This window comes from Hemitrygon akajei, chromosome 16 (assembly GCF_048418815.1).
Source record: "Hemitrygon akajei chromosome 16, sHemAka1.3, whole genome shotgun sequence".
Taxonomy (NCBI): Eukaryota; Metazoa; Chordata; class Chondrichthyes; order Myliobatiformes; family Dasyatidae; genus Hemitrygon; species Hemitrygon akajei.
In genome coordinates this window covers 71,996,934-72,010,629 of record NC_133139.1, presented here as the reverse complement: position 1 = coordinate 72,010,629, position 13,696 = coordinate 71,996,934, and the positions used below count along the sequence as shown (strand labels likewise).

The window sequence follows — 13,696 nt, the reverse complement described above, 5'->3', positions numbered from 1 at the left end:
TTAATTTATGCTTTCTTCCCATCTCTTCTTAACCTGCATTCCTTAGTTGCAAGCAAATTTGGAATCCATTTCTATCCTTCATTTCGTAAGGATACTGTTAATGAAATCATAAGTTAATTCCTTGTAGGTAATTTTGCCCGTTTCTCTTAACCTTGTTTAATAGGCTTCTTGTACTTATATATGTGGACTGTAATTCTATTTTAGACTTGGTACCCTCTTCAGCTGCACATTTACACCCAGTGGCCACGTTATTAGGTACACCTCGTTAATGCAAGTATCTAATCAGCCAATCGTGGCCACAGTGTAATCCGTACAAGCATGCGGACGTGGTCAGGAAGATTAGTTGTTGAAACTTTTGTGTCAAACATCAGAATGGGGAAGAAATGTGATGCTGATCAGAGCCTACTCCCATTTGGACAAGCAGGGCAGCATTGTGAGAATCATGTTTTTTTTAATGATTTTTCAAGTGCCTTCAATACCATACAGCTGGGGGAAAAGCTCCATTCAGTGCAGGTTGGCACTTCCATTGTATTCTGAATAATGGGCTACCTGAATGGCAGACCACAGCTTGAGCATGTCAGACATGGCTATGAGCCGCGCTGAGGCTCCACACGGGACCGTATTGGGTCCCTTCCTGTTTACCCTGTACACCTCGGACTTTAGATACAACACTGAGTCATGTCGTCTGCAGAAATTCTCTGATGACTCAACAATAGTTGGGTGTATAAAGGGAGAACGGGAGAGTGAATACAGGACCCTGGTGGAGGACTTTGTAAAATGGTGTAAGCTGAATCATCTGCAGCTCAACATCAGTAAGACAAAGTAGATGATGATGATGGATTTTAGGAAGACATTGCTTCCTGTTACTATTGATTGTGAGGACGTTGATGAGGTGAGGACCTACAAGTACCTGGGGTTGCACCTGGATGACAGACTTTAGTGGAACACCAACACAGAGGCTGTGTACAAGAAGTGCCAGAGTTGCCTCTACTTCCTGAGGAGACTGAGGTCCTTTGGAGTATGCAGGTCTCTCCTTCATATGTTCTACCAGTCTGTTGTTGCTAGTACAATCTTCTATGTGGTGGTGTGCTGGGGCAATGACATCAACACGGATTATGCCAACAGGCTCAATAAACTGACTAGAAAGGCTGGCTCTGTTATAGGAGTCAAACTGGAACCACTGTAGGGTATGGTAGAGCAAAAAGCACTATGGAAAATCCTGGCAATTCTGGACAATGTTTCTCACCCTCTACATACTACCTTGGCTGAACAGAGGAACACTTTTAGTAATAGACAAAGGCAAATGCGCTGCTCCAAAGAGCGCTGTATGAGGTCATTGTTACCCTTGGCCATTAGGCTCTCTAATGAGTCAACCTATAGCTGAGGAAGTGATGACCCCCTCCTCCTGTTAGACTACTTGAGGCAACTTGTTTTTTACTTTTTCTTACCTCTCTTCTAATATTTGTGTATCTGTGCACTTGTAATGCTACTGTGACAGTAAAATCATCCAATGAGTGCAGGCAGTTCAGGGGGTGAAAATGACTTGTTAATGACAGAGGTCAGAGTTGAATGGCCAGACTGGTTCAAGCTAACAGAAAGTTGACAGTGTGTCATATAACCACGTGGTACAACAGTGGTGTGCAGAAGACACCTCTGAATGGACAGCATGTCGAGCCTTGAAATGATTTCAGCAGCGGAAGATCACAAACATACACTCAGTGGCCATTTTATGAGGTACGGGGGTAACTAATGAAGTGGGCACTGAGTGTTTTTGTGCTATCTTTATTTCTGTACTCACTGGTGTCTGGCACAGGAAGTGTTCTGGAAATCGACACTTTTGTGTCCTTCGTTTATTTCTTAATTCCTCAACATTTGTCTGCAGGACCTTGTCCCTTTCTAGGCAACACTTTACTCTTGGACAGTTTTCCCACATGGGGGAATACCCCCTTCACCCTGACCCTGATCTTGTATGTTTTATTAAACGCTCACTCTTTGCAAATACAAACAGAAACTGTCCAACGAGGCATTCCACCCATTCCAGGTATGCGTCCAATGAGCCTTCATTGAATTGATTTTGGTGCATTTATATCCTTCATTAAGTTGGTTGTTTGTTATGTGCTATGTCCTTCATAAAATAAGGAGACCAAATCTGGCAGGTGGAAGAGATATCAGTAAGAAAAAGGACTTCCTCTTGTTTCTGTTAGTGTTTTACAATTCCTATTTCTTAATTTATCTTTAAAGTCTTCAGTACTGGCTTAACTCTCATTGTATCCTCACCAATTAAATAATATGATTTCATTATAAATTATTCCTTAACTACAAAACTACACCATTAAGTACTCTTCCCCTTTTCCCATTTTGCTCACTGACGAAACCTAGTAGTTTCCAGCCCTGACCCGGCCTCATGAGTGACTCCATTGCTTGTGTAAAGATCACTTTCCCCTGTCCTTTTGCTCTTGCTTTAATTATTTTATAGTCTTTACATCTCTGTTAGTTTCCTTCCTATTTTACCTTCTGTTAACCACCACACTAACAAGCAACATGCACAAAATGCTTGAGGAACTCAACAGGTCAAGCAGCATCTATGAAAAGGAATAAACAATTGACATTTCGGGCCAGCCCAAAACTTCAGCTGTTTATTTCTCTCCATAGATGCTGTTTGACCTGCTGAGTTCCTCCAGCAGTTTGTGTGTGTGTTGTTCAAGGTATCCAACGTGTACAGAATCTTTTGTGTCTGTGAATACAGACAAGTAAAACAGTTTAATTTTGATTTTGTTTTAATCCCACAGGATCGGAAGATGCTGTCTGCTGCTCAACAGCTGCTGCAGGATAGTAAGACCAAAATTGAAGTGATCCGTATGCAAGTTCGGAAAGCGATACAGGCAGATGAACTGCGAGTAGAAATTGAGGATGGGCAAGGTAATATTTGTGAGAAATCTTACTGATAATCATGGATAAGTCTATAATTTCTAAGCTGTACGATAATGCATGTGTTGAGAATTTTTTCCCACAAACCAAATGTGAAAGTAGTTAAATTTTTAGTGTCAATGGACACTAAATTTCTTGTTTCTCCCTCAAATTCATCAATACAGTCTGAATTTAGATTGATTATTGGATACTGTCCCATTGATAAAACTAAGGCTCAAAGATAACATTCTTACGATTGAATTAACACATAAATTCATTAACTACATGCATCTACAACAAAAACAGTTTATACTTCTGTCCATTAAGGAAGTAGTATCCAGTAGGTTTTAATACTAAGCCTTATAAGTAGATGAAAGGACATATAGAAGAGTTTATGGAGTTTATGCTTTGTGGCTACCTGTGAGCAAGCAAATCTCAGGGTTGTATAATTTATACTTTCTTTAATAATAACTATACTTAAATCTTAAAGAAGGGAGGTGTGACTGAGACATGGAAATATTATACAACAGGAATGCTAGAATTAAATAGTTTGGTTAGTGAAGACACATTAAGGGAAGGTATTTGCAAAAGTGCATGCATAAAGAATTGGAGGATAATAATATCTGAAAAAGTTAATCGTCAGGAGGCCAGCCTTGGGGTAAAACTCATCCATAATGTCCAACTGGATTCATACCCTTCCTGTAAACGTTCTCAAACAGGACTCTTACTAGTACAGTGTCAAGGAAGACCTGTACAGTTTGTCCTATCAAGTGTCAAAGAGGACTGGTTCCTAGATTCTTTGATGCTGTCTAAAAGGTTGTCCCTCTTTTCCTCCGCAGCACACACAAAATGCTGAAGGAATTCAGCAGGTCAGGCAGCGTCTATGGGGAGGAATAAAGAGTCAACGTTTTGGGCTGAGACCCTTCTTCAGGCCTGGAAGGAAGGGGGAAGAAGTAGTTTGTAGTAGATGTCGGTGGATACTACACCCTTACCCCCATCCCTATCTATTATTTTAGTCTGGTTCTCTTTCTCTCTCTTTTCCCCCCTCACTATAATCTCTCCCCCCAGCCCTACCTTTCTTTCTCTTTTATTTCCCATAATTCTCCACCTTCCCCCTAGCCCATTTCCCTCCAGCCTATCACTTCCCAGCTCTCAACTTTATCCCTCCCCCCACTTCTTATTCCCCCTCGACCATCCCATGTTACTTCACTCCTGATGAAGGGTTTCGGCCCGAAACGTCGTTATTACCTCCTCCCATAGATGCTGTCTGGCCTGCTGAGTTCTGCCAGCATTTAGTGTTTTTTTAATTTATTTCCAGCATCTGCAGATTCACTCGTGTTGCCTTTGAAGACAATCTATGTGTTTGTCTTGTTCACCACCAGGTCTGTTTGACCTGTGTTGTCACATTTTGGGACCAAAGGAGTTGAATCAAGACCCTCTGTTTATCAATATTCTTTAGTGCCCTACATTTTCTACTCCTTATTGTCATCCCAAAATGCATCACCTTGCACTTGTTGCAAACAAATTCCATCCGCCCAAACCCTGCACCGCTTGCCATCTGACACTGAAGCTTTAGACGAATTTTCCTTTCAATTTTCGCAAACACCGTGGTCCCAGCATTGACCCCTGCACTATGTCACCTCTCACAGACTTCCCATGAGGAAAAATGTCCTTCTACTGGTACCACAGTTTTACTCTTCTAATATTGTGATTGAATTTTGAAGCCCTGAGCTTTGGATGGGTTATTATTAGTGATGGTTGAATGGGAACACCAAGGCCTGTGAGTGACTCTATAGAAATGGAGATTTAAGTTTTAAAAGATTTGAGGTTGATGCTATGGCACTGAGCAAAAGATCAGTGTGAGGGCGAAAGTGACAAACTCCATTACTGTATGTTCTGGGCTATCATTAAACACACATTTACAGACCATGAAGACAAAAGCTTGGGCCACTGTGCCAAGCTGAAGAGAGGATAAGTATATATTGAGAATGTTCGCCTTCACTAATGTATGGCCTTCTATTTAATTTCAAAGCCAAGCCAGATATAAGTCTCCTTGAACTGAGGATTGAGGAATTACGGCATCACTTCCGTGTGGAACATGCAGTGTCAGAAGGTGCCAAAAACGTCCTCCGTCTGCTGGGATCAGGGAAGGTCCATGATAAGAAAGCACTGTCTGAGGTAAGGAATGAGAGGCAGTGGTGTTCCGGATCTGACCACGTGGAATGGGTTACTGTACAACTTTTGGTGAAGCTGTGCTTGGCAGTGTTGATGATCTTTGGCAATTTAGGAATGGTTTCTCATAAGATGTACTGCATATAGGTATCTTGGCCTCTTAAACCTGCTTCCCCCACGTAGAGTCAAAGAGAGGTAGGTCTGAAATATGCCCTTCAGCCCATCAATTCTGTGTTGATCATCAACTTAAACTTATTGGGCATTATTATCCTTGTATTCTCATCAACTCCTCCCAGATTTGACCAAAAAATGTGTATACAAGTAGGATGTGGGAGGAAACTCTGCACCAGGAGGAAACCCACATGTTACAGGGAGAACAAGCAAGCTCCACGGAGCTCTACAGAGACAGCACTCAGAGTCAGCATTGAACCAGGGTGCTGGTGCTGTCAGGCAGCAACTCCGCTAGATGAGTAACTTTAGTAAGGTTGTGGCCAACTTGATTATTTCCTCAGTTCTGCATTCTGTTCTACCCACAGGAACACACTCAGTGGCCATTTTTTCAGTATACCTGTACACTTGTTAATGCAAATATCCAATCATGTTCAGACCGAACATCAGAATGGGGAAGAAATGTGATCTAAGTGACTTTGACTGTGAATGGTTGTTGGTGGCAGGCAGGGTGGCTTGAGTATCTCAGAAACTGCTGTGTGTGGAAAGACCCAGGAGATCAGCAGAGTTTAGAGAATGGTGTGACTAACAAAAAGCATCAGTGACAGCAGTGTCAGCAGGTGAGAGTCCCCTGTTAATGAGAGGGGTCAGGGGAGCATGGCAGACTGGTTCAAGCTGTCAGGAGGAGACACTAACTCAAATAACCACATGTTACAGCGGTGGTGTGCAGAAAAGCATCTCTGATTCCACAACACGTTGAAGCTTGAAGTGAAAAGGTTACACCAGCAGAGGGCCACAAGTATACACTCAGTGGCCACTTTATTAGGTACTGACTGTATCTACCTCTGTAGTAACGATATTCAAAAGCTGCCTCCACCACCTTTGGAAGGAGATGATTCTCATGAATTATGACTCTCTAAGATAAAAATGCTTCACCTCATTAAAATAGCCTTTTAAGTGACCCTTTATTTGTAATTAGTGACTTGTTGGATGTTCTTCCACATGAGCAAGAGGCCTCTCCACATCTAACATCAGGATCCCTAAGGATTTCATTCAAGTTCTCATTCCAGGGAACTCCTGAGTATACAGGCATTGATTGACAAAGTTTTCCTTGTTAGGCAGTCCTGGTATTCATCCTGTAAGCTTTATCCAAACAGTATCCAATGTGTTATACCCTTTCTAAAATAAGGAGAGCAGCACTGACATGGTACACTAATGCCCTGTAGAACTGATTGAGAATGTACCCACTTCTGTTTTCAGTTGCTATAATATCAAACTAGTAATCTGTAAACTGGTGGCGTATCATTACCAAAGTTCTCTAAACTCGCCAGATTTATCCGTCACCCTTTCAGGAATGTGTTGTCCCTGGTCTCTTCATATCTCACCATTTGTGATTTGTTACTTCCCTTCAAATGGGCTCTCCCAATTGACCTCTGCTAGATCCTGCCTAATACCCCCCAAATTATCCTGCTGCAGTGTAGGACCCTAACCTCTGGTCATACCTTTCGATCACTATCTTATAACTAAGAGAATTATGGTCAATAGAACTAAAGGACTGTCACTTTAATTACTTGCCCTGCCTCATTCCCAAAGAAAAGGTCCAGTGTTTTATAACAGGAAGTCCAGTATTGCACTCTTCCAAGTAGGGCCCTCTTCCCCGAAGGGGAAGCAACTGAGGAATACTGGACGAGTGTCTGGTGAAAAAGAAGCACCACATAACACCAGGCTCAATGGCTGATAGCCCTACAAGCAAGCCTCTGCAACCTCCCAGAGGAAGATCGAATCACCACCACAGCAGAAGATGTCCAGCAATGGATAGCAAGTGCGAAGAACTGGATACCACCAGGGCCTGACGTGATCCTCGCCTATTGGCGGAAGAAACTAACAACTAACAGCATTACTTACACGGCTGGCAACGCAAATGAACCATCTGCTTGAAGCAGGCTCCCACCCTGACTGGCTAACTCAGGGAAGGACTGTACTCATAATGAAGGAGCCTCACAAAGAGAACACCATCAAACTACCGACTTATAACTTGCCTGTCAATAACGTGGAAGCTCCTATCAGGCATCATAGCCACCAAGCTGAAGAAATGTGTGTAAGCTCCTAAACCCTGCTTAGAGGGCAGATTGGTAATGAAGCTGGAGGCTTCATGCACTAACTACTGGTAGATAAAGCAGACATGGGAGACGCAAGGAACAGGCAAACCAACCTAAGCAGAACCTGGATTGACTACCAGGAAGCATACGACTCAGTGTCCCACACAGATCCTGGAATGCCTGTCTTGGTACACCGTCAACAAGACACTAAGGACCTTCATCAAGAAGTCAATGGGCTGCTGGAGGACAATGCTAGAAGTTAACTCAAATCCAGTAACGTGTCCATTAGATGTGGAATATACCAGTGTAATGCACTGCTCCCACTATTGTTCTGCTTAGGCTTGAACCCCTTCAGCCAGATCTTCTCAAAGAATGGGTATGGGTCCAGGTTCAAAGTGGAGTGACCATCAGCCCCCTTCTGTGCTTGGATGATATCAAGATGTATGCCAGAAATGAAATGGATGTTGACTCACTAACCTACCTGAGAAGGATGTACTGCAGAGACATTGGAATGTCGCTTGGACTGGAAAAATGTAGCCGGATAGTAGTGAAAAGAGGCAAACCCATTAAGACTGTTGGAGTCAAATTACCTGAAAGCCACGTACCAGCTGCACAGGACAGCTACAAATACCTGGGGATCAAGCGGGTGCATTGGAAGCCACGATGAGGACACAAGGAAGGCTGCAACATCCAAGAACCTCCAAAGAGTGTGACATATCTGAAAAGCCAGCTGAATGGGAAGAACAGGATCAGAACAAGATCATGCTCGGCCACAATAGTGTGGTGGCCAAAGAAGAAATTGGAAACTACTGACATCAAGACCAAAAACTATGAACAATACATTGAGGATTCCACCCAAAGTCCAATGTCGAGCAACTGTACACCCACCGGAATAAAGGAGGGTGGGGACTTGGAGGTGTCAAGGTCACAGTCCTGGAGAAATGTGAAACATCCATGAGTATGTCAGGAAGATGGCTCCTAAGGACAACCTCCTACGAGAATACCTCAGACAGCAGGCAGGGGACATGAAAATGGAAGTGGGTGAAGCACAGCCAGAGGACCAGAGACCGTGGCAGGACAAGCCACTGCATGGTATGTACCTTCGCCAGATATCAGAGGTGACTGACATAAGAAAGTCCTACCAATGGCTGGGCTGAGGGACAGCACAGAGGTGCTGCTTGTGGCCACACAAGAACAGTAGAAGCAGGGGTTTATCACACCAGACAGGACCCAAGGTGCCGACTGTGTAAGGAATCCACTGAAACCATCCAGCGCATTGTAGCAGAGTGCAGGCAGGGGCAGCATACACAGAACGGCAGAACCAAGCTGCAGGAATTGTGTACAGGAACATCTGCGCTGAGTATGGATTGGACATTCCCAAGTCCAAATGGGAAACTCCCGAGAAGGTAGTGGAGAGAGACAGAGCTAAATACAGACTGATTTGCAGATACTGACCAAGCTACCAGACCATAGTATTACTGGACAAGGAACAGAAAAAGCAATATAGATGTGGCAATCCTGAATTACAGTAACATCAGGAAGAAAGAATAAGAGAAGCTGGATAAATACCAGGGATTGAAAGAGCAGATAAAAAGGACGTGGAAAGTTAAAGCCAGAGTAATCCTGGTGGTGACTGGAGTACTTGGAACTGTGACACGTGGACTAGGAGAATGGCTCCATCAAATCCTGGGAACAACATCTAAGATTTTGGTCCAGAAGAGTGCACTACTAGGAACCTGTGCCGAACCCTCAAGCTCCCAGGCCTCAGGTGGAGGACCTGAGATTGAGGGAAATGTACGCATTCACACCACCCATAAGGGGTGAGAAAAAAAAATATATAGAGGAAGTCCAATATTACACCCTCCTCAGTAGGGCTCTCTGTATGTAGAAGGGATCCAGTATTGCACGCTCTTAGTTTGGGTTCTCTATGCTTGGGAAGCATTCCTGGACGCACTTCACAAATTCCACCACATCCAGGCTCCTAACACTCTTTGAGTATTCCAGTCTATACCAGGAAAATTAAAATCTCCCAATAATAAACCCCTATTATTATTGAAACTCTGAGCAATTTCTCTACACTCCTGCTCCTCAAGTTACTGCTGACTATTGGGGTGGATGTGTCTATAACACCCCTTCATATGTTTCTACACAAATGGCCTCACTGGACGATCCCAAAGAATGTCATCTCTACTGCAAAATCCTCCCTTGTTAAAAAGGCAATACCTGCTCTTCACGTATCTGTTCCTCTGTCAACACCACTATCCTGAAGTTTAGAGCTGCCAGCCCTGCTTTTTTTCAGCCTTGTTTCTGTTACGACTATAACATTCCAGCCCCAGAGGCAATGTACAATCCGAGTTTGTATGCCTTACATGTTAAACCTCACGCGTTGGAATGAAATGGTTTAAATAGCATTTAGACAGGCACTTGAATCAGGAAGGTGTAGATGGCTATAAACCAAATATGGGCAAATGGGATTAGTGTTGATATGTAAGTGGTTGGCATGGATGTGCTGGGCCAAAGGGCTTTTTACTGTGCTGTCTTCCTTTGATCCTGGATACCATTTGTTTACATTTTGTTCTCTTAAAATTGATGCTTCTGATTTTATGAATGAAAATAATGAAATGGCAGATAGTAAACAGCTATGTTTACCAGTATTTGTAAAAGAAGAAAAGAGATTCTGTGAATTCAGAATCAGGTTCATTATCACCAGCATGTGTCGTGAAATTTGTTAACTTTGTTAACTAAAGCTTTCTGTAGCTTCTGATCTTGTACAGTACACCCCCTCCCCCATAATAAACAGTCATGCAGCTTGTCTGAATGTTCTTCTCAGTACATCTGTAGAAGTTTTTGAGTATTTTAGTTGACAAACCAAATCTCTTCAAACTCCTAATGAAATATAGTTGCTGTCTTACCTTCTTTATAGGTGCACCAATATGTTGGGACCAGGTTAGATTCTCGGAGATCTTGAGACCCAGGAACTTGAAACTGCTCAAACTCTCCTCTCACTCCTGATCCCTGTGAGGACTGGTTTGTGCTTCTTCATCTTGCCATTCCTGAGGTCCACAATCAGCTCTTATGTCTTATTGACATTGAGTGCAAGTTGTTGCTGTGACACCACTCAACTAGCTGGTAAATCTTGCTCCTGTGTGCCCTCTCACCTTCATCTGAGATTCTACTAACAGTGGTAGTATCATCAGCAAATTTATAGAAGGTATTTGAGCTATGCCTAGCCACACAGTTGTGGGTACAGAGAGAGTAGAGTAGTGGGCTAAGCACACACCCCTGAGGTGTGCCAGTGTTGATCGTCAGCGAGGAGGAGATTTTATCACCAATTTGTACAGATTGTAGTTTTCTGGTTAGGAAATTGAGGATCCAATTGTACAGAGGCCCGAGTTCTGTAGGTTATTGATCAGGACTCTGGGAATGATGATGTTAAATGCTGAGCTATAGTCAACGAACAGCATCCTGACGTAGCTGTTTGTATTGTCCAGGAATCTAAGGCCGTGTGAAGAGCCGTCAAGACTGCTTCTGCTGTAGACTTATTGTGGCGATAGGCAAATTGCAGTGGGTTCAGGTCCTTGCTGAGGCAGGAATTCAGTCTGGTCATGACCAACCTCTCAAAGCATTTCATCACTGTCGATATGAGTGCTACTAGGCAATAGTCAGCTTGCACTACTCTTCTTAGGCACTGGTGTAATGTTGCCTTTTTGAAGCAGGTGAGAATTTCCAACTGTAGCAGTGAGAGGTTGAAAAGGTTCTTGAATACTCCTGCCTCCTGGTTGGCAGAAGTTTTCAGAGCCTTACCAGGTACTCCATCGAGGTCTGCTGCCTTGCGAGGGTTCATACTCCTTAAAGACAGCCTGACATCGGCCCCAAGGCTGAGATCACAGGGTTACCGGATGCAACAGGGATCCTCGTAGCTGTTGTTTTATTCTGTCTTTCAAAACGGGCATAGAAGGCATTGAGCTCATCTGGTAGTGAAACGTCACTGCCTTTTATGTTATTCAGTTTCACCTTGTAGGAAGTAATGTACTGCAAGCTCTGTCAGAGTTGATGTGCGTCCAACCTTGCTCGAAAGTATTTTGTCGCAAGTCGTCCCTGGTTTTCTTGTGCAGATCTGGGTCGTCAGACTTAAATGCCGCAGATTAGCCCTCAACAGATTATGAACCTCCTGGTTCATTCGCAGCTTCTGTCTTGGGAACATGCATCAAGTTTTCATAGGCACGCACTCAATCCACATAGGTTTTAATGAAGTCGGTAACAACTGCAGCAGACTCATCCAGATTCGAAGATGAATCTCTGAATATAGTCCAGTCCACAGATTCAAAGCAGTCCCGTAAGCACCCCTGTGCCTCCCTTATACATACCTTTTTGATCCTCACTATGGTGCTGCAGTCTTCAGTCTTTGTCTATATTCGGAGAGTAGAAGTACAGCCAGGTGATCAGACTTACCAAGGTGTAGGTGTGGAGTAGCACGGTAGGCATTCTTGATGGTGGTGTTAACAGTGGATCAGTGTGTTGTTTCCTCTGATACTACAAGTGATCTGTTGAAGCTAATTATTTAATGACTTCTTCAAACTGACCTGGTTAAAATCCCCCCAAATGATGATGAAGGCATTAGGGTGTTCTGTTTCATGCATGCTGATCCCATTATTCAGATCATCTAGAGCCTGTTTGCCATTGGCCCAAGGTGGAATGTACACCACTACCAAAAGGATAGGAGAAATCTATGACAACACGTAAAATGCGAGATATTCCAAGTCTGGTGAGCAGAATTGGGACAACACAGATACATTTGTGCACCAGGAGAAGTTGATCTTGAGGCATACACCTCCATCTCTGCTTTTGAGAGACAGGACAGTCCTATCTTGATGGTGCATAGTGAATTGCTGTGCCTGATACAGAAGGAGTTAACCAGGATGCTGTAAAACACAAGACACAAGCTGTTCTAATATCCCTCTGATACAGCATGCTAGCTCTGAGATCTCGGGATACTGTACGTTTGTTGGTAAGATGGTCGGTACTGGGAGTCGAAAGTCCAGTTTTCTTAAATGCACCTGTATCCCTGACTGGCAGCCACATTTCCTATGAGGAGTCCGGCGAGAATTACAGCCACAATCAGCATTGTTGCTGCTGGTTTTAAGCAGTGATAGATTAAGGCATCTTCATTAACTGTACATACCAAGAAAAACAAAAATTGAATTGGCGCTACAGTTCTTGTGGACACTTGTGGAACATTCCAAACAAACTTTCAAGAAACAATTTGTGTACATTTGATGGGAGCTAATTTGACAGATTATTGGGAAATGTTAGGGTCTGGAATTATAAAGGAATGCAACAAATCAGACTGAATGCTGGAGGTGCTGTGGTGCGGCATCCATGCTGGAAGCAGTGCTGCCTCCTAGTGTTTGCTCAGCAGAAGACATGTTCTTTTCTGTTTTTGATTGGAGACTGCTGTAACATTCATGGACTCAGAGACTTAGACCATATTTTTTTGTGTGACTATATTTTACTGCTATTTTATGTGCTATATGTGCATTATGCTGTGTATGACTGTTGGGAGTGTGTTTTGCTCCTTGGCTCTGGAGTAGCACTGTTTCATTTGGCTGTATTCATGGTTATTTGTATAAGGTGGAATGACAATTAAATTTGAACTTGAAGAAGATGAACCATGCATTTAAAGAACTGACAAGTGGATTCAGCTGGTGAAAAATATATCTCTTCTATCTATAAGAGCTTGTAACAGTAAATGAGTAAAGGAAAAACATTTCAAAAGATGGGGTAATGTGAGCAAATGAAGCAGTACCTGTACTTCAAAAAACTGGCAAAGACATTAAAGATATTTTTGTTATTTTACTAGAATTTTTGTAGGACTTAGTTATCCATGGCTAAATTTGTCCACCCACCAGATTCAATCTCACAAACCTCGTTTGAATAAGTCTTTTAGTTAGCTTGAAAAAATGTATGTTATAAATGAGAAATATTTATTTTCCATCCTAGGCTCAATCCAGGCTGAATGAGTCAAGTGAAAAATTGGACCTTTTAAAACATTCTCTAGAACAAAGATTAAATGAGCTTCCAGAAGATCATCCCAAAGGGTGTATTATTAAAGAGGAACTTGTCATGGCCTGCTCTCAAGCATTCAGCAATCGGAGCAGTACTTCCTATCAACAGAACCAGTATAGCACACTGTACAAGCCTTCACCATTAACAGGTACGCATTTCTCCTGAATAAATTCTTGGGGTAGCAGTCTCACTGGTTTAGCATTGGATACTTTAGCATGAAAGATTGATCACAAACTAGGTAGAAGGAGCAGCTTTCCTCCTTTGATGAATATTGCTAAACCAGT

At 42.9% G+C, this 13,696-nt stretch overlaps 1 protein-coding gene across 2 annotated transcripts in view; it reads left to right on the top strand.

Moving 5' to 3' along the window:
* Window positions 1–13,696, top strand: part of pkn1a (protein kinase N1a) — a 155,700-nt gene that overhangs the window by 54,264 nt on the left and 87,740 nt on the right. For both annotated transcript variants that reach the window (XM_073069151.1, XM_073069152.1), the window contains exons 4-6: window positions 2,790–2,919; window positions 4,940–5,085; window positions 13,347–13,560. In XM_073069151.1, coding sequence (XP_072925252.1) covers window positions 2,790–2,919; window positions 4,940–5,085; window positions 13,347–13,560 — 490 coding nt within the window. The remainder of the gene's footprint in view (window positions 1–2,789; window positions 2,920–4,939; window positions 5,086–13,346; window positions 13,561–13,696) is intronic.